The following is a 21,708-nucleotide window of genomic DNA, read 5'->3' on the forward strand; positions in this document are numbered from 1 at the left end:
ATTCCAGTTAAGATTAATCGACTGACTCCCACATTGCTTTGTCTTATGCACAAAAAACAATAATGCCTCTTAGTTTGAAGTGAAAATTTAGGGGAGAATGTACATGAACAACTTTTTTGAAAAAACTCTTGTGGCTCAGGTAGGGTGGGCATGGCAGAATGAGGATGGAGAAGATTGAGATGGAGTTTTTTGTACATAAGCTTCCAAGACATTTTGACTATGGAAGGATTACTTTAGAACTATCCTTTAAAGTAACTCTGGCTCACGTTTACCAATCACTGAGGAGTTTTTATAAGAATGGGATCTAGTGGGTGGTTCAGTTGGTTAAGTGGCCTATGCTTGGTTTTGGGTCAGGTCATGATCTCAGGGTTTGTGGGTTTGAGCCCCACATTAGGCACTGAGGTGACGGCATGGAGCCTGCGTGGGATTCTCTATCTCCCTCTCTTTCTGCCCCTCCCCTGCTTGTGCTCGCTGTCTCTCCTTCTCTCTCCCAGAATAAAGTTTTTTAAAAAAGAAAAAGAACAGGCTCTAAAGTTGCCTGTCCCAGGGCAGGGCGAACAGAATGATGAAGTCAGTACAAGAATGTCAGTACAAGAATGATGAAAGGTAAAGCAATGGCAGTAGTTCACGTTGGCCTTACAGAACACTTTAAAATAATCCCTACACAAAAACAGACATTACATTATTGGAATAATTAGCCTCAAGAGAATTTAAGGTTAACACGTAAAGGGAAAACATAATGCATAGAGAAATAAAAACATACGTCCACAGTAAAACTTACACATGAATATTCATAGCAGCATTATTCACAATAGCCCCAAAGTGGAAACAACAAAGACATTCATCAATTAATGAATGCTTAAACAAAATGTAGTATATATATAAAAGGGAGTATTATTTAGCAATAAAAAGAAATGAATTACTGCCACAGGGATGAAACCTGAAAACATGCTAAGTGAAAGAAGCCAGACACAAAGGCCACATATTGTATGATTTCATGTATATAAAATGCGCGGAATAGGTAAATCCATAGAGACAGAAAGTAGATTAGTGATTGTCAGGGGTTTGTGGGACGAGGGAATGGACAGTGATTGCCAGTTAGTACAGGATTTCTTCTCTCTCTTTTTTTTTTTTAATGTTTATTTATTTTGAGAGAGAGAGAGCAGGAGCAGGGGAGGGGCAGAGAGAGAGGGAGAGAGAGAATCCCAAGCAGACTCTGGACTGTCAGCACAGAGCCCAATGCAGGCTTTGATTCCACAAACCATGAGATCATGACCTGAGCCGAAATCAAGAGTTGGACACTTAACCGACTGAGCCACTCAGGTACTCTGAGTATAGGGTTACTTTTGAGGGAGATAAAATTATTCTAAAATTAGTGCTGGTGTTTTCACAACTCTGTGAATATACTATGAAACACTGAACTGTATACTTTAAAAAGGGGGATTTTTATGGTATGTGAACTATCTCAATAAAGTTGTTAAATATAATGCAGTACAATAACAAAGATTGTGGATAGTAATAGATAAGCCTCAACCTCACAGTAAAAGTCACATGGGGATAAAAGGAAATAGAAAATTGCAAAATTCACACACCTAAAATCTGGAACCAATATTCAGTCAAAAGCAGATTGGTACAGCATGGTAAAACATACTCGTGACCTAAACATTCTATGATTAGTTTTATCCAACCTGGTTCAGAAAGACAGCTTGTAGCAACCATGTATGACTTGGGCTTTTGGATTCAAGAGTTTTTTCCTCAACCAAGAGGCAATAGTAAGTTAACTCTGAGAAAGCTAGTGCTGGGGATCAGGTAGAGGCAGATTGCCTGCAATTGATACACTGCCTTCTGGGAGACTGAACTCTGGGAAGTCCCCACAAGGAAAGCACCATAGATGAAGACAGGAAAAGCCCTGGTAGAAGTGCAGACCAACACTGTGGCTTTTCCAGGAACTTTTCTATGAAATGTCAAACATTCAGAAAATAGAGGTTTCTTTATCCCAACATTCACGTACAATAGCTACTGAAAATTTGGCTTCCAACTGTGCACACGAACCTTTCCTTCACCTGTAGCAGCAAGAAGGAAGATTGAGGAGCATGAAAGTAGACAATGCTTGGCATCAAAGGAAATCTATAGATTGTATGTTTGAAACATGGCCTTTTTTATTTGATAACAAATTTTAAAAGCACCTCCAAAGGGGCTTCACTGTAGACCCAGAAAACACTTTCAGAATATGTTCAGGCTTTCTATGTAGGCTGCCGTTACCATGGCAATTCTTTTATGTCTTCAAGAATTCCAATTCATTTACCTCACCACTTTCTCAAAACCTGTCATCCAACTCTTGGGTTCACTTCTTTCTTTGTCCAGTTTTGAATCCACAGACACTCATTATATCATTCTCTTACAATTTCCTCAACTTCTAAGTATTTCTATCAGTCTATCACACTAACCTGGCAGAACCTTACCCCGACTCATACTCTAATGTCTACCTTCTGCATACTTGCCCAAGTGGCTGAATGTTATTGGGGAAACTCTCACACCCAAGTGAATGATTGCATTTTAAGTAAATGATCTCTGGTATCAAATTGCAACTCAAAATAGACTCCATGTCCCATTCCTTAGGATGACCATATAGTGCATTCTCCTCAAAACTTCTGTAGAATTTCTTCTTTCTCATTTGCATTCCCAGCCAATGGTCCCATTTCACACCTTTCTGAGGAAATGAAAGCTACTGGGTTTGACTTAATCCTCTTCTGGTAAGTCTGCAGCCTGCCCCTCCACCTTTCCTCTTGCTTCAGTGGTAGAGATATCTCTTCTCTTTGCTCTTTCACTTTCTCCAGAACTTGACTTCTCCCCTTCTCTCCTGAATTATTCATCTATATTTTACTACTCACTCATTTCTACCTCTAGAAGAGCATCCCTATCAAAATATGCCATTAAAAAAGTACCAGACATCTCCTCCATTATTCTGCTTTCCATTACAGCCAAATTTCTTGGGAGAACTGTCCACACATATTGTCATCTCTTCTTTCTGACATTTTATTTATCCCTCTCACCACCTTAAGTCCAACCTTCTGCTCTTACCACTCCACTAAAATTTTTTCATGAAAGTCTCTGACAGTTTCCATGTTGTTCAAGCTAATGCATATTCTTTTATCTCCATCATTCTTAATCCTTGATCTTGCAGCATCATTCAACACAAGTACTCCCTTCTCCTCAAACTTTCTTCTCTTGGCTTCACTGTTCACATCTTTGTTTTCTTCTTACTTTATCGGCTGCTCCTTCTCTGTGTCCTGTCTGGGTCTTCTTCTCTGCCTGCTTTCCAGATATTAGGGTTTTGGAGTTCACCAAATTTGCATGAAAAATCCAGTTGCCCTTTCTTAACCTGCTTATAAACATCAGAGTTTTTCAGAAGGATGTGTGTATGCATGTATGTATCCTTTCTGTTTGCTGATTATTTCAAAGTGTATTTATCTCCAAAGCAGGAAGTTCCTCTGATCTCCATGCTTAAATCCCTATTGTCTACTTTTTTCTACACTTGCATGTATCAGTGTCATCTCAACTTTAACTGGTTAGTAACAACTTGCATCTACAATCCTGCCTACACTTCCTTCATTTCCCATTGTCACCCATCAAAAGTTACTGTAGCCACAAGCCTAGAAGATATCCTCAAGCCCTCTTCTCTTCTCTAATCCATCAGCCAGTTCTATAGATTTTATCTTGACATAACCCTTTTCTCTTCACTGTCCACCACCACTCTAGATGGAGCCACAATCTTCTCTTTCATAATGACAGAAACATCCTAAATGGTTTTCCTTATTCTAGACTACCACCCCCTGTTTGCCTAATCAGTACTCCAGATGGCAAACAAAATGATTGAAACCACTGCATTTAAAATGAAACCAAACTCCTTTCCAATGGGCTAAAACATCCTTCGTGCTTTGACCCCTGCCTTTTTCTCTCACTCTATCTGTTGCTATTCTATCCCCATTTTGCTAAAATCTAACCATACTGATGCTCTTCCATTCTTTAAACACATAATACTCTTTCTTGTTTCAGGACCTTCCTACATGCTATTCTTTCTAACTCAAGTAGTAGCTCCCATACACACACTCTCACCAAAACTTACACTATTTTATGGCTTCTCATTGTCCTTTAGATCTTCACTTTGGTAACTTAAATGCCATCTCTTCAGAAAGGTCTTCTCATTTAGTTGGTATCTCAGCCCCTGAGATTTATTTGCTTTGCATTGCTTTAATTATAACGTGCAATATTTTTTATTTGTCTGTTGCCTTCCTTTAGTTTTTCATTCCCACTAGAATATAAGCTCTGTGAAAGGAGAGCTTATTTCTGTGCCAGAAAGTTGCACAATGCTTAGCTTAGGGGGCACTTAATAAACACATGCTGTTACATAAATATCCAAATAAATACTGCAGTGAGACCTGGCTTCTATGACACAGAGAACAAGTGAGGAAACCAAATTCAGACTGGACACAAACATTTTCTCCCTAAAACTCTATTTCAGAAGAAAATAAAGAATAATGTATAGAATTAAGGGAGAAGGTTTTGGTGTAAAATTCCATTGTTCATTAAGATGTTATTTCACTCATTTGTAATAAATGCAATATGAAGATACACTGCAAAATTCAAGGCTCTTCCTACTCATTTTGAAAAATATTGCTTGAAGTAATGCCAGAGGTTAAAAAAGTCATTCAGATTACAAACTCAAAAATAGGACCATGATTCAAAATAAAAGAACTGGTAGTGATCCGAGGAAAAAACAGTTAAGTTTAAGTAAGTGTTGTAAACTGATTGTTAATCGTAAATGTCAACAATTATCTATAAGATATGTTACTTTTATGGTATATAACTTAGAGATTCTTTGGAAATTGAAAATAACATTTAAGATCATATTAATCAAAATCAGAAACTGAAAAAACAAGTAAAAATAAAAAGGAAGGGAAAACATGCTAAATTCCTCACCAAACATTGGTAGTAAAGAATTATACATTAAATATTTTACTTCAAAACCTTCATTTTTTTTCATTTTAGGCTTCAATAATTTTTTGTTTTCTTTATTTACATCCTTTTACTATATTAGCTAGGTTTTATTTGCTTTTATATTCCCCAGTGAGTGGGAGAATACACATTTAGTAAAGAAAAAAAATGATGTGTACTCTTCATAATCCAAGGAGAATCTTGACCTTTACTCTCTGATCTCATTCTGTCAAAGCTACATACACTTGGAAGGTGTCTTGATTTTCTCCCCAAATCCCCCACCTCTGGATCCAATTATCCAGTAAGGTTTATGGGTTCATACGGGCAATATCAGACATACACACTGCAGGTATTAGACAGAAAGCACAAACTTGCTTGGTCTCATTCTCACCCAAATTCATCAATAGCTCCAGCAAGAGGAGCTGTGTTAGAGGACAACTGTTCAGAAAACATGCAGTTTGGGCTTTTTTGTAAAATATTCTAAAATATACTCATGAATTAAGCAGACTTTGAGACTGTGTGCACAGACCAACTCATATGGTTTGTACAGAACTAGTTCTGATGAACTAAACTTTGAGATCATGACCTCAGCTGAAGTCAGACGCTTCACCGACTGAGCCGCCCAGGCTGAAAGAGAACAATCTAATTTAACCTCTTAACAACTGTAGGGACAATCTTACTTTTATAGTCTTCTTCTTCAAGGGTATCCAGGATGCTTGCTAATGTTTCATTATTTTCCAGTGGATCCCGCAGACATTTATGCTTCAGGTTGCCCATGAACAGCTGCAGCCCAATCAGTGCAAACACGCTCAGACAGAACACGGTCAGGATCATGACGTCAGAAAGCTTCTTCACAGACTGGATCAGAGCTCCCACAATGGTCTTCAGGCCTGAATGCAGGGGGGAGAAAAGTGTTCATAATAAAATAAAGCCTCTGAATGAGAAATAAAAACAAAACACGAGCTTTTCTAAAATTCATGCATTACATCAAATCAAGGACCTTAAAGAGCCTAGTTCAAAAAAAGCCTAGTAGCTCAAAAGGGTAGATTTACTGTTTATATATATTTTGCTTCTATATATCACAGCAAATGATAAAAATTGTAAAATATCCCAAACAGTAACCACATTGTCAAAATGAATAATTTGGTTGCTCAAACCATATCCATATTCACCTGTAAAAATAATTTTTCAAAGTGCTAATTTAGTAAATGCTTGTCAAACAAACCATCTCTCTATAATGACATTAAAAGAAAGGGGCTGAATTGCAGCATATAGTGACACGTTGCTAATATTCAGTTAAGAAATGGTTTGTTGTGGAAAGCTAAAAAACATGTCATGCAATACCACCATGCTGATATTTAAAATCTCTTTTCCTAACTGTATGAAAAGCAATCAGAACAAATTGAAATTTTCATTCCTGGCTAAACAAAATGGAAAATGAGCTGTTATTCAGGAGGGAAAATTTCAAGTTGAGATGTGAGCCAAATGGCCATCTTCATCCTCTAAGATCCATGCAATTGATTAAACTCAAAGGCTGACTTTTAATAATGATTGTGAAAAACATAAGAAATCATATTTAATTAGAACTGTGTAAGAGAAAGTCATTCTTGTCTTGGCTCCAAAAGATCAAAGTCAGCCCCGGTGTTTAACCCCACTCTCACCTGGAATGACTGAAATTGTTTTCAGTGCTCGGAGAACTCTGAATGTTCTCAGCGCTGAGACATTGCCCAGGTCCACAAACTCTGTCACATATCTGTAATAGGGAGTTCACACACAACACAGTGACAACACACACACAAACAAACAAAGAACAACTCCCAAATAGTTGGAGTTATGAGTGGCCTAACGCTCCACACCAATCACTCCTTACCTGGAATTACAGAAATAGTTTTCAAAGCTCTCAACACTCTGAAAGTTCGAAGAGCTGAAACATTGCCTAGGTTTACAAATTCTGTTAAATACCTGTAGAATTAAATCAGAGTTATTCAGAATTTAGATAGAATCTATGATACTTACCCGTGCCTTTAAGTCAAGGTATTGGCTACATTTGGAAATGCTTATTTAAATGGATTGTTCTCCAAGTCTTTTTTTTTTTCCCCTAACACAACTGATTCAATTTGATTAGATTTGATTCAATCCCTTTTATGTGAGTAAAATACAAATATAATATTAAAATGGCTTCAAATACTTTAAATATCTAAATAAACAATCAAATGCTTCAATCATTAGACCTCAACATTATGGTAATATAGATATTTAATATCCTATAAAATGTCAGCAGCAAATTTTGAAAACTGTAGGCTAACTGAAAGAAGCCAGACACAAAAGGCCACAAATTGTACAATTCCGTTCATATGAAATGTCTAGAATAGGCAAATCCATAGACTCAAAAAACAGATGAGTAGTTTCCTAGTTTCCAAGGACTAGGGGGAGAAGGGAATAGAAATGATTTCTTCTGGGGGTGATGGAAATATTCTGGAGTTAGAAATCAGTGACAGTTGTACAATGTTGTGAACATACTAAAAAAGCAACACTGAATTTTATACTTTAAAAGGGTAAATTTTATGGCATATAAATTATATCTCAATAAAAAATGAGAGCCCTGAGAAAAGGCAGCCTTCTTTTGACTCGATGTCAACACTGCCTCTTGTCAGCAGGTGGCAGGTGCACCTACAGCAGTCAGGTGACCATAAAAGAAGGGAGCCTTATAGACAAGGAGGTGGGGGTGGGGGTGAGGGAATGGGAAACTAGAAATCTTAAGACCCTTCTGAATTATCTAAATTCCTTCAGTGAACCCGCATTAGTTTTAAAATTCAAGATGAGAGAGAGAAAAACATTGTATCTAGGTTTGGAGACTCAAAAAAAAAAAAAAAAACTGACTGTTTCTGGCAAATATATTTGGGGAAAGAGCAGCAGTATACATAAATTAAAATTATATTTTAATGTAATATTTTCCTCTTAAAAATAAACTGTGACGGCATACATAATATATACACAAGGCACTAAAGTTAGGGTTAGTATGCAGTGACAGCCCTTATAAAATTTTTACTTCTGTATTTTAATATAGCATAATAGTTTCATAGTATAAGTTAATAAAAAGAGCACGGTACTTTATAATTAAGGCTTGAGATTTTTCTGTGATTCTTACAGGTTTTATCAGTTTTCAAAGTATGAACTCACTGGCACTGCATATACTATCCATCCAAGTGCTGAGCATGAAGAAGATGATCAATCTTAATGATGTCATACACTTTTGAATGGGAAATGCTCTTTCTCAAAAATTAATCATTTGCCTATCAATGACTACCTTTCATTCAGTATCCTTTAAATGCAACCATTACCTGCAGGAAAAGTCAGACCCCAAAGGCTTACTTTTACTGGAATACTGTGCTCTCTGTCATTTTCATGAGTTTGCCATTTCAAAAAAACTAAATGTACTTACGCAAAAACAATGACGACAAAATCAAGCCAGTTCCACGGGTCACGAAGGAAAGTGAATTCTCCTACACAGAAGCCTCTTGCAAGGATTTTTACAAGTGATTCAAAAGTATATATTCCAGTAAAAGTGTACCTAGACACATAATCCAATGGCATATTAAATATGAGAAGAATAGAACCAATATAAATCTTTATTTTTTTCTGATCAACCCAAGAAAGTCATCTATTAGAGTGTGGCTGTTGGTTTATGGATCCACTTGAAGTATTAGAATAAACTACAATAAAGGTATTTCCAGAAAAATCTCAAAATGCCCATATTAGATACTCTTAGAGAAAGTAGAGGTATTCAAAATGACTGAGAACACAGGTATTAGATCTGCCTGGAAAAGTCCTACATTACTCCTATCAAAAATATACCCAAGGATAAGAAATATATAACATGTCTAAGAACAAGGCAGGACATCTGATAAATTCATTCTTCTAGAAAAGACTGTAACAATTATTCTATTCCACTGCTAACTGGTTAATACCACAGAGGACAAAAAAATAATTGAAAGAAAAGCAACCATATAATATGGGAAGATAAACATCATAATTTTTAGAGCTGTGGTAACTTCCTGGCGGGAAAGGAGAGGATTAAAATAACAGTGAGACCATATTAAAATGTATTTATACCCACTTACTCTACATTCTTGGTCCAGTCTGGAGGGTTACTCATGGTCATAAATATGCAGTTCGTCAGAATAGTGCACATGATGAGCATGCTGAATAAAGTAGCTTAGAATCAAGGAATTTGATAAAAGACCACAGTGGGAACTTTTAATATTTGATAATGACACTTGTTAAAATGCTAACACCTTTGTCCTAGAAAATAATTCTAAATGATTTTTATAACTTTTTTTATCTCTTTGAACAAGGGAGTAATATATAAAGTAATTTATCCTAAAATGCTAACATTGCCATTCTCCCAATTTTCTCAGAGACTTACACCGAATTATACTGAAATCAGTACACTAAAATCAGAGTCTTTTCTGGTACACGAGAACTAAAATCCACATGTGAATAAAATAGCAAAGTTTACATTTTAAAGCACCATTAACAGTAAACAATTTAAAAAGGATATGAATGTACTAAAATCTTAATTGATATTCTTCTTAGGGGACTGAAAGGAGACAGCATGTACAAAGCAGGTGTGGCATTGAAACGGAAGATTGCTTTCCCTTTGTTCAACACTATGAAAGTCTGTAGGAGAAAATGAAAACAACATGAAATTGAGAATCTGAAATTTCACCCTCACACATTTATATCAGCAATTTACCTCTGCCTGTGGTAGGCTCACGTTAAAGAAACACTGCCATCAGACTCAAGCAACGTGGTACCACTGACATTAATTGAACTCTTTAGATCACATTGGCCAATGAACTCCTTCTGTTTCTTCTTAGTAAATTAAGAAGTGAGCCATTTATGAGCATGGGTTGCCTAGAACTCAAATACAACGTCTTCTCTTTTTCATATCCTTTTAACACCCAAATCAGTAACAGTAAGTTGTGGCCACTGGAATTAGTTTAGAATATAATTTCCTTCTTTCACATCAGTGTATTTTAAGCAAACAAAATAGAAACTAGCTATCCCTGATTTTTGCCATAACGCCTTGAGAATTTTAATACTTGTTGGTTATTGTCATGGCTAATAGTAAGTGTTCCAAAATATGAGTCATTTCAAAAACATATTCTCATATATTTAAGGAATATTAGAGTTAGAAAATCCTATTACCCAGTTCAATTTTCTTGTTTTAGATGTAATATAAATAATAGCTAAAAGAAAAGATCACAAATTAAAGGACTTGCTACTACCCACAGTAATTTAAAAAATAATAATACAAATGAGCCAAATATTCTTGAAATGTGTTATGTAATCACTACACAAGTGACATTCTCCACAGCTTTGGTATGTAGTTAAAAATTTTAAAACTCAAATAAATAAACAGCAACAACAACAAAACATTAACACAATCTAAGAAATTTGCTTAGAAATCAAGAAGACCAAATTTTAACTTTTTGTCTTATTCTCCTATATTTGATAGGCAAATTACCTGTGTTATTTAGAAGACATTGACTTGGTCTTCTGTTGTTGTTTAATCTGAATTTTATATAAGTTCATGAATGGGCTTCTGGTAATAAATATTTTTCACCAAATTGGGGACCTAAGTTCAAGTATCTTGCTTTTTAATTGTATGTGGCAGTGTTCTCAAGAAAGTGAACCAGAATCTATTATTTTCAGATGTCTTTTTATATTCCTAGTCACTTTCACTACACTGGTTATGACTAAATACAATTTAACATAAAATTCACTTTTACCTTAAAATTAGTTTTAAAATTAATATATAGCCTTTGAGTACAACCACTGTTTTCTTTACTCTTGATACACTGTGCTTTTTAGAATTCATTCATTCATTATATTCTGCAATTGTGTAGTGAACAACTATGGCATATGAGGTGATGAAAGGCATTTGAACATAAATGAGACATGAGTCTTGCATTCAAGAAACTTCCTAGATGCATACACAGTAACTCAAATACAAGGCAAGATGTGACAGGTATAATACACAGAAATACAAATGGAGGAGTGTGACAGTATGAAAGAGACATGGTCACACACAGGTGAGAATTATCAGGGAGACTTCCTGAATCAGACATCAACTGAGCTAATGTGAAAATCATATTACTGTCTAGATTTGGCCAGATCAAGTTACCTTGTGCTTGACATGTTTACAAAAAACAATTCATTTGCTATTTTTAAATTTAAATTCCCAATGTTTATTCACTTCAAGAACTTCTCTAGGAATATCTGGGTTTACACACACACAGGAGTTAGTTATAGGCAGGAAAAATAGGTAAGCCTATGAAATGTGGGGGGTCAGTATAGGTCCCTTTAGTAAATTCCAAAATCCTACTATGAAATTCATAGATATCAAAGTCTGAATAAATTCTTCTAATTTTGCCCATTTATTTCAGAGTTTGTTGAACATAAAATTAGACAAATATGGTACCCAAAGAGCATATGTTTGGTTTAGACAGATGTGATTCTAAATACCAGATCCACCATTTAACAACTTGAGAGCCAGCACTTAGTGCCTTCTAAAAAGCACAGTGTATCAAGATTTAAGATTTAACTTAAAGCTTTTAAGTTTCTGGCACACTGTAAATTCTTAGTCAATATTGGTAGCAGCTGCTTAAATTATATGTAACATATAAAGCACAGTAGGCCATTGTACCTGTCCTCTTAATACCCATAGCACAGGGTAATTAGTAATTTATTCTTTCTTAAAGACACAAAGTTTCACTTATAATAAAAGCACTGCATAACACTATTAAAAAGCACTTATATATTCATCACATAAAAAATGAAGCCCTAACTTCTATCATTAATTTATCAAGTGTTCTTTGTTTTAACAAAGCATTGATAATTACACTCAAATAAAATTAAAGTCTGGGCCAAAGTCAAATTAGGGGTCATTAAGATATATTTTTTATTCTTTCTTTCTTTCTTTCCTTCTTTTAATACGAAATTTATTGTCAAATTGGTTTCCATATAACACCCAGTACTCACCCCAACAGGTGCCTCCTAAATGCCATCACCCACTTTCTCCTCCCTCCCACCCCCCATCAACCCTCAGTTTATTCTCAGTTTTTAAGAGTGAAGATATATTTTTTAAATGTTTATTTTTAAGAGACAGAAAGTATGTGAGCAGGGAGGGACAGAGAGAGAGGGGGACACAGGATCTGAAGTGAGCTCTCTGTGCTGACAGCAGAGATCCCGATGCAGGGCTCAAACTCATGAACCATGAGATCATGACCTGAGCTGAAGTTGGACATTTAACCGACAGGGCCACCCAGGCGGTCATTAAGATTTGACCCCCAGGGGTCATTAAGATTTTTAATACTAGTAATAATTATAATGTAGCAGAAATAAAATTTTTGTCTCTTAGTGTGAATAACTTGAAACATGGAGGAATCAATCCACAAAGTTGCAAGCAACTCTAAGTTTGCAAGCAAAAGTCAAAACTACTTTTATCAAGAAATGTTTGAAAAGCTAGACACAAAAAAATTGATAATCTAAAGCTCCAAACCAAAAGAAAATAAGAAGACTTGGTTATCCCTTTAGATCTTTGTAACCACGTCAAGAATAGAGAACCGTGAAAAATAGATTGCTTTGTCTGACCTAGTTCAACTCAACTATACTGATGCAAATGTGGGTTAGGCTTTTGATGTGGCTGGTGTTATATTATTTGAAAGGAATTGGGGCCAAGGCAAAGAGTTGGAGTCCCATCCTAAATGTTCTCTATTAAATTAGTCTATCACAGCCAACATCATTCCATTAGTTAATAGGCCTATAATCCTCCATTCAAATGCAAACATTTTCCCATACCTCCCAAATTACTTTAAGGCAGTATTAGTGTATGTCTATGCCTTGGGGATTATTCCGGAAAGATTCCTTTCCTCCTTAAGAGGTGGCTGGTTAAGTAACATCCAGACCCCCTTTGGAAATGGGAAATGTAGTAGGTATCCATTCTGAGCCAGGAATTTTTCAGGATGAAGTAATAAGTAAAATGAGAAAGTACTTTTTATTTTGCCTGTCTTATTTACTCATCATTATTTAATTTGCTTTTGTGAAGTTGTTACCATAGTGGTTGCTATACAACAGAAACTAGACTATATTAAGAGATGTGGTATAATAGAATATCTCAGTAGGGGGACAAACCAAATTGAATTTTAAAAATCTACAACTTACTGGGGGTAACATTTTGCACATTGCTTAATTTCCCGAAGCCCTTTGTCTCATCTAAAAATAGGGTATTACACACCTCACACCTGTCAGAATGGCTAACTTTAACAACCCAGGCAACAATAGATGCTGGCGAGGATGCAGAGAAAGAGGATCTCTATTGCACCTCTGGTGGGAATGCAAACTGGTGCAGCCACTCTGGAAAACAGTATGGAGGTTCCTCAAAAAATTAAAAATAGAACTACCCTGTGACCCAGCATTGCACTACTAGGCATTTATCCAAGGGATACAGGTATGCTGTTTTGAAGGGACACATGCACCCCAATGTATAAACAATAGCCAAAGTACGGAAAGAGCCCAAATGTCCATCGATGGATGAATGGATAAAGAAGATGTGGTATACACACACACACACACACACACACACACACACACACACAGTGGAGTATTACTCAGCAATCAAAAAGAATGAAATCTTGCCATTTGCAACTACATAGATGGAACTAGAGGCTATTATGCTAAGTGAAATTAGTCAGAGAAAGACAAATATCATATGACTTCACTCATATGAGGACTTTAAGAGACAAAACAGATGAACATAAGGAAAGGGAAGCAAAAATAAGAAAAACAGGGAGGGAGACAAAACATAAGAGACTCTTAAAAATGGAGAACAAACAGAGGTTTGCTTGAGGGGTTGTGGGAGGGGGGATGGGCTAAATAGGGAAGGGGCTTAAGGAATCTACTCCTGAAATCATTGTTGTACCATACAACAATTAGTTGTACTAATTTTGATGAACATTATATAAATAAATAAATAAATAAATAAATAAATAAATAAATAAATAAATTTAAAAATAATAAAATAAAATAAAAATAGGATATTACCAAAAAAAAAGAAAAAAGAAAGAGGGGTGGGGTAAGTGCACCTGGGTGGCTCAGTTAGTTAAGCCTCCGACCTGATTTCAGCCCAAGTCATGATTTCACAGTTCATGAGATCAATCCCCACATCAGCGCAGAGCCTACTTGAGATTCTCCCTCTCCCTCTCTCTCTGCCCCTCCCCAGCTCACACTCTCTCCCTCCCTCTCTCTCTCTCAAAATAAATAAATAAACTTAAAAAAATAAATAAAAACAGGGTATTTCTTCCTATCTCACCAGGTTATGATAAATATGTATGCTAATTTATATAAAAAATCTAGTGCCTGACACAGCAATCCTTAATCCATATTAGCATTCTTCCTTGCTGTGTCAGAATACTGATTGATTAATTAGAATGCTATATAGTATTTCAAGGGCTTCTCAGGTATTCTGGTTTTTAATGCTGTGCTGCCAGCCTGTTGTGATGTGAGGCAAGTGTTAGGTACTGCTGTTCATAGTAACTACCACTGAGGCAGATGGGTTTCTACTATCAAAATGTACCCTCATCATATTTTATATTTCTCAGGTTATTTCAAATATGTTCTCTATTTTACTTTATTTGCTACATGTCTTATCAGGAAATATTCCCTTTCATTTATATCTTAAACTATTTTTTAAAATGGGCTTTATTTTGTCTTTCTTGACCTTTCAAAGTCTACAGGTACTATACGGCAAAGCAATGTTGGAGAGTTATAGAACTGCCAATCTAATCCTTTAGCGTTTCCTCTTAGTCAACTTTAACTCCAACCTGGTTGTGTCCACTACTGTGTCAGGAAAGCTGTACTTCTCACTTTCTCAACAGAATAACCTTTACAGCAGGTGTTTCAAACTCTCTCCCATTTCCCTAAAGTGAAAACACCTTCTCAGTTCTGTTACTCTCAACATTTGACTTTCAGAGGACAATTTCCATTCCTGTGGTGTGGAAAATATTGACATCGTGTAACACGCATTTCCTCTGATGTGCCTGCATTTACTTCAATGTATCAGGACTCTTAAATCCAACCTCTATTTGCCCCTCAAGTCTCAGCAAGACTTCTCTCCATCTTTTTTTTTTTTTTTTAAGTTCATTTGGTTATTTAGAGAGAGAGAGAGAGCGAGAGAGAACCCACATGCAAGCAAGGGAGGGGCAGGGAGAGAGGGAGAGAGAGAATCCCAAGTAGACTCCGTGTTGTCAGCACATTGCCTGATGCGGGGCTTGAACTCATGAACTGTGAGATCAGGACCAGAGGTGAAATCAAGAGTTGGACACTTAATGGACTGAGCCACCCAGGCGCCCCTTCTCTCCACTTTTCTAATGCAAATACAATCTGGCCTTAGCTTGTACCTTGTCTATTAACATCTGCAACTAGCTACATGATTCCAACCTTCTGTATTTTTCTCTCTGAGGATTATTATTATTTTTTTTTTTTTTACTTTCAAGGTGCTATTTCTATCCTATATTTTAAAAGTTTTCAATTTATTTGGAGCCTTAATAAATTCTGCCTTTCTGGCAGAAAAATTTTCAGATTTTTCAGCATGAATGTACTGCTATCCACTTCCTCTTTTTATTTGCTCTCCACCACCTTCTTGCTTTCCTTTCCACCCCTGAACACAAACTGCTTGCAAAAAGCTTACCAGCTCATCCTCTTTGTTCATTCCAATCGCCTTTTCTTTATCCTCAACTTTCTGAGTAATTTTGTGAGATACTCCCTCCCCTTCTTTTTTTTTAAATTTTATTAAATTTTTTTAATGTTTATTTATTTTCGAAGGAGCGAGAGACAGAGTGTGAGTGGGGGAGGGGCAGCGAGAGAGGGAGACACAGAATCCGAAGGAGGCTGCAGGCTCTGAGCTGTCAGCACAGAGCCGGACACGGGACTCGAACACACAAACCATGAGATCATGACCTGAGCTGAAGTCGGACTCTTAACTGACTGAGCCACCCAGGCGCCCCACTCCCCTTCTTTTTTTGAACAATAGAAACATTTTCTGATTTATGTCCCACTCCTCTATCTCAGACCCGTTTTTCAACACCCTAAATGAAGCAGAAGTCTAAACTCCCATTATTAGTTGAATGATCTCACATATCCCCACAAATTCAGCTGGCACCTGCATGCGAACGCATTCTGGACATACCCCGAGGTCTTAGTTCTCAACTGACAATAATTCTGTTCCTACAGGTATGCATCTATGTCATGTCCCAAAAGGCAGAACATTGTACTGAATATTTTAAAAGATTAAGGATATCAAAATAATGTGTCAGTGACAGAACCAGTTTGGATGAAAAATTAAAAGTACAAATTCTGAATATCCCACATACATATGTAACTGAACATTTTTGTCATTATCTGGTTTTTCACTAAATTCCACTTACTCTCAATTTAAAATATCTCTCTGTACAGGGATGTCTGGGTGGCTCAGTCAGTCAAGTGTCTGACTTTGGCTCAAGTCATGATCTCACAGTTCATGAGTTCGAGCCCCACATCACGTTCTGTGCTGACAACTCAGAGCAGGGAGCCTGCTTCTGATTCTGCATCTCCCTCTCTCTCTGCCCCTCCCTGGCTCAGGCTCTGTCTCTGTCTCTCTCTCAAAAATAAATAAACATTTAAAAAACTTTGAAGTATCTCTCTATACAAAAGAAGCCAACAGAGTAGTGCAGAGACTGCACTACTGAGGTCCCAATAAACTCACCTTTTTGTCTGCATAGTAGGGGTCGAGGTCCTCCAGGGGCTCTGACACCATGCCTGGTGGGATGTCCCCGTAGATGAAGGGCAGCTGTTTGCCAGCTTCCAGGTCACTGCTTGGCCTTGGGCCTTCTTCATCATCATCTTTCTTTTCTTCTTTGGGTTCCTTTGTTTTTCCTTCAGCAATACGTTGTTCAATGAGGGCAAGAGACTGTCTTGTGAAGTAGACAAAACTCTGAGGTCCTGGGGGAGGCAACGTTGCCATCTTTTCATCCTGTATATTTTATTTCCCCTTCAGCTCCTTACATAAGAGGCCTAAGTGGAAACAAAGAAAGAGATAGGTGTTTGCTAGCAAGATATGGCACATTACAAAAAACAAAAAACGGATTTTTGGTTTCAACTACAAGAAGTAATGTGTTCACAGAATTATTATGTTGAATTAACATTTATTAAGTGATTACTATGTGCAAGACTTATTTTCCATGCTATCTAACCATCTTTATTTAAAAATTTGGTCTTAGACAATAAATTTCATATTAAAAAATAAAGGTTTATAGATTATAACTTTAAAAAATAAATTCTAACATGTAAAAATAAATTTGATTTTAATACTTCCCAGCTTCTAAAATAAAAAAGTGACAATTTAATGGAAAAAAAAAAAACTACTTTTCATCTGTATTTAGTTTTAGTGCTATTGAATCAACCTTCCCTATTTAAAATTCTTTATGACAGTGCTTCTTTATTTTTTTATAGTTTATTTTACTTATTTTGAGCGACAGAAAGAGAGCAGGGGAGGGCAGAGAGGGAGGGAGAGAGAGAATACCAAGCAGACTCCACACCGTCAGCACGGAGCCAGACATGGGGCTTGGACTCATGAACCATAAGATCATGACCTGAGCCGAAATCAAGAGGCAGACTCTCAACCAGCTGAGCCATCCAGGCATCCCACAACAGTGCTTCTGAGAGTACGACTCTCCAGATTCTCCTCTTGCCTCTCTGATCACCTGATTCTCTTCTGTCTTAATCTCATAACATACTCACAACCTCTGCTTCTCTGTCATAGGGAAACTCATTTCTGTGAAATGATGTGGTGGAAACATTGTTTTATTCTATTTTGCATATTTATATTTTCTCACAATTACATACCCATTTACAAATCAGAAAAAAATATTTTTTTTCATTTTGAATTAAAAACAATTTGGAGAAATGTTTTAGGAAGAAGAAAGAAAAGAGATTCAGAAAATATTTGTGACAGAATCAATTTAAAAAGTAAACAAAACAAAACAAAACAAAAAACACCCTATGAGATGCATTCAAACTATGACTTCCCTAAATAACTTATATGTGTATACAAAACATTACAACACCTACAGAAAAGAAAAATACAAAATAAAAAAGTCAAGTTTCTATATATTATTACTTTGAAATGTTCTAAATAAAAAAGCATAAAAATAACAGTTCTTATTTTGAAAATAATAAACTCATTATTCCAGTGAGTCAGGGTAATTTTGTAACTTCTCCATTAAAAAAAATGAGTCTCTTCTTTTTTTTTTTTCTTTCTTTCTTTCTTTCTTTCTTTCTTCTTCTTCTTCTTCTTCTTCTTCTTCTTCTTCTTCTGGCATTAGGTTTACCTGAGAATTGGGACACACCAACTTCTAATACATCGGCCCACTGTGAACAGCTTGAGAAGCTGTATATAGTAAGGAATATCACCAAAGCCAGAGGGAGGGTGACCTAAGAGAAGCCATGATCTGTTCTTTTATTTTCCAGTGCTAAATATAAAAATCTAGCAAATCACAGTAGTGAGAACACAGATAATATAGATTCAGAAAAGAAGTGGGAGAAGCTAAAATTATTCTTTTCCAGGACTCTATTTCCATATCAAACAAAATGAACTTCAATTATGTGTAGAACACAGTCGATGACTTTTCCCCTCAGTTATTTGGGCACAGTATAAGAAAATCCTTACCAGAAGTCTATGTATTTTAAAAGAGACTTTGGTAGCCTGTTAGAAACTGGCACCAACATCAATCTGAGAAATAACGCAGTGAGTGCAGTTTCCACTTGGGTTTAGGAGATTCTTCAACATTTTTGTAAATCATACACGTGAGGGGAAGATTACCTTCAGCGTACACATACCTGTCTCTTGGAGAAAAGATGTCTGGAGAACAGACATTTTTGTACTCCCTACATTTAACTGGAAATGTCACCTCTTTCAGGAATTATTTGACAGTAAGTAGATGTCATGAACTCAGATGTCCAATCCCCAGTTCTACTCTCCCTATTTCTTTTTCCCTTCTTTCTCTTCCCTTCATGCTCTATTCATGCACACCCTCAACATACATATTTTGATTCACTAAACTATATACAGACAGCAGGGCTGGTGGGTGATTCATGTCACTGGTACCATGCATGGGAGGTATTTTCCTGGACAGGATAAAGTGAAGAAAGACACTAAGCATCTGTTTACAACCAGATCAGATTCCATCATCCTCCTCTAGTTTGGAGGGTATAGAGGAAGTCACTGCCTCCCATCTGGATGATGGGAATAAATAATATGTACAAACTTTTAGAGGAGAATTTTGCAATATCCATCTAAGGCCTTAAATATGTTAATTCATTTTTATTGCCAAATAACCTCCCTTCTAAGATTTATCCAAAAGCAATAGTCTCAGATGTCTCATCTGTGAAGATGTTTACTGCAATGTTTGCATAATATTGAAAAATTATAATAAATCTAAAAGCCTAACAGTCAGGGTTTCAGTAAATAAAAAATGAAAATATAATGAAAAATTGAGTGGTATTTAAAGAATTTTTAGGGGCTCCGGGATGGGTCAGTCAGTTAAGCAACTGACTCTTGATCTCAGCTCAGGTCTTGATCTCAGGGTCATGAGTTCAAGCCTCATATTGGGCCTTGCACTGGGCATAACACCTACATTAAAAAAAAAAAAAGACTGCTTTTAAAGACTATTTAATAAATTATAAAATCTTATAATGGACAATTAATGTATGTGTTACACATACACATACATGTATATTCATCTCAATTTTTTAAATGTACATAAAGTCTGAAATTAAAGGCACAATATATTTAATGAAGGTTATTCACAGCTGAGGGAACATGGGTTACTTTTATTACTTTTTTTATACATTTCTTTATTTTCCAAAAAATTTTTAAAATGTTTATTCATTTCTGAGAGAGAGAGAGTGTGAGCAGGGGAGGGGAGAGAGAGAGGAGGACAGGGGATCTGAAGTGGGCTCGTGCTAACAACAGAGAGGCCAATGCAGGGCTAGAATTCACAAACCATAAAATGATGACTGGAGCTGAAGTCGGATGCTTAACCAACTGAGCCACCCAGGCACTCTTCTTTATTTTTCAAAGTTTTAAATCTGTTTTTAATGTTTATTTATTTTTGAGAGAGAGAGAGAGAGAGAGAGACAGAGCATGAGTGGGGGAGGGGCAGAGAGGGAGACACAGAATCAGAAGCAGGCTCCAGGCTCTGAGCTGCCAGCACAGAGCCCGCCATGGGGCTTGAACCCATGAACCATGAGATCATGACCTGAGCCGAAGTTGGACACTTAGGCGCCCCTATTTTTCAAATTTTTATAATGAAGATATCATGCATTTATTATCCAAAAAAAGTACTTTGAAAAGATGCACTTAAATTTATCTGACTTGAACTTAATACATTTAATAAAATCAATCAATATTTATTTTTATGTTTAATTTAAAATTTTGAGAAATAATATTACCATATTTCCACTTACTAATATTAGTATGACTGCATCTTCTTTTCAATATTGCACATTAGCCTCATGTTAGATGATACTTACACAACTACTGAAAACAAAAAGTGAAGGTAGTATCCTCGTATCTAGGATTTCTTACAGTTAAAATAGATGTAAAAGTATTTATTCTATACTCTCTTCCTATTACCTATTATCTATGCATGTATGCATGTACTATCTATGTATCTATCATCTGTTTTTTTCCTCATACATTTTCCCAGTCAAAGTACTGTCAGCTTCCAGTTCATGACAATGGTTATCCCATGTTTTATCATCCCCTAGTTTCCAAACACCCATTGCAATGAAAACAAAGATGGACAAGAGGAAAAAGTTTCATGATATCATTGAAAACCAGAGAAGATACTGAAGAGCTTTTGCAAATCCGAAGAAGAGAGAAAGACAAGTTTCCCCTGGTGAGAAGATTAAACCAGAAGCCACAGCCTACACTCATCTGAGAATGTCAGAAGAGAGAAAAAAACATTTCTGTCCAGCAGAGAAGTCACAGAGTTGGCCCACAATTAAATAAGTCAGAAAACAAGTTGACTAAGGATTATTCTACCCAACAATGTTGCAAGTCATATTTCCCCGCTTCCTCCTCTATATTCAAGTGCGAAGCAGTGGGATTTATCTCCAGGCTAAATTTAACCCCAGACTAACCCCCCCCCCCCAAAAAAAATCTCTGAATTAATTGAGATAAGACCACCTATTGTGTTCATTTCCATTTTTACTAGAAGCAGGGCAGGTTAATTTACTACCTTTTTCTCATGTGTTTTGAATTTCAATTTTTATTTCCTTTTCTTTCTTTTTTTTTTTTTTTTGAGAGAGAGAGAGACAGACAGACAGAGAGCAGGGGAGAGGGGCAGAGGGAGAGAGAGAGAATCCCAAGCAGGCTCCATACCCAGCACGGAATCCTATGCAGGGCTTGATCCCATGACCCTGGGATCATGACCTGAGCCAATATCAAGAGTCAGACACTAACCGACCAAGCCACCCGGGTGCCCCTCTTTCTATTTTTTTAAAGTTTTTATTTATTTATTTTTGAGAGAGAGAAAGAAAGAGAGCATGAGTGCACATGAGAAGGGAAGGGCCAGACAGAGAGAGAGAGAGAGAGAAAGAGAGAGGGTC

The 21,708-nt window shown here is 36.4% G+C and overlaps 1 protein-coding gene across 2 annotated transcripts in view; it reads right to left on the minus strand.

Annotated features, from left to right (window-relative positions):
• Positions 1 to 21,708, minus strand: part of SCN9A (sodium voltage-gated channel alpha subunit 9) — a 168,669-nt gene that overhangs the window by 86,675 nt on the left and 60,286 nt on the right. For both annotated transcript variants that reach the window (XM_045480075.1, XM_045480076.1), the window contains exons 2-7: positions 16,802 to 17,109; positions 9,557 to 9,675; positions 9,117 to 9,206; positions 8,438 to 8,566; positions 6,866 to 6,957; positions 5,676 to 5,885 (exon numbers count right to left, since the gene is read on the minus strand). In XM_045480075.1, the coding sequence (XP_045336031.1) occupies positions 5,676 to 5,885; positions 6,866 to 6,957; positions 8,438 to 8,566; positions 9,117 to 9,206; positions 9,557 to 9,675; positions 16,802 to 17,059 (898 nt within the window). In that variant the 5' untranslated portion in view covers positions 17,060 to 17,109. The remainder of the gene's footprint in view (positions 1 to 5,675; positions 5,886 to 6,865; positions 6,958 to 8,437; positions 8,567 to 9,116; positions 9,207 to 9,556; positions 9,676 to 16,801; positions 17,110 to 21,708) is intronic.

The sequence above is a fragment of the Leopardus geoffroyi genome, chromosome C1, assembly GCF_018350155.1.
Source record: "Leopardus geoffroyi isolate Oge1 chromosome C1, O.geoffroyi_Oge1_pat1.0, whole genome shotgun sequence".
In the NCBI taxonomy this organism is placed as follows: Eukaryota; Metazoa; Chordata; class Mammalia; order Carnivora; family Felidae; genus Leopardus; species Leopardus geoffroyi.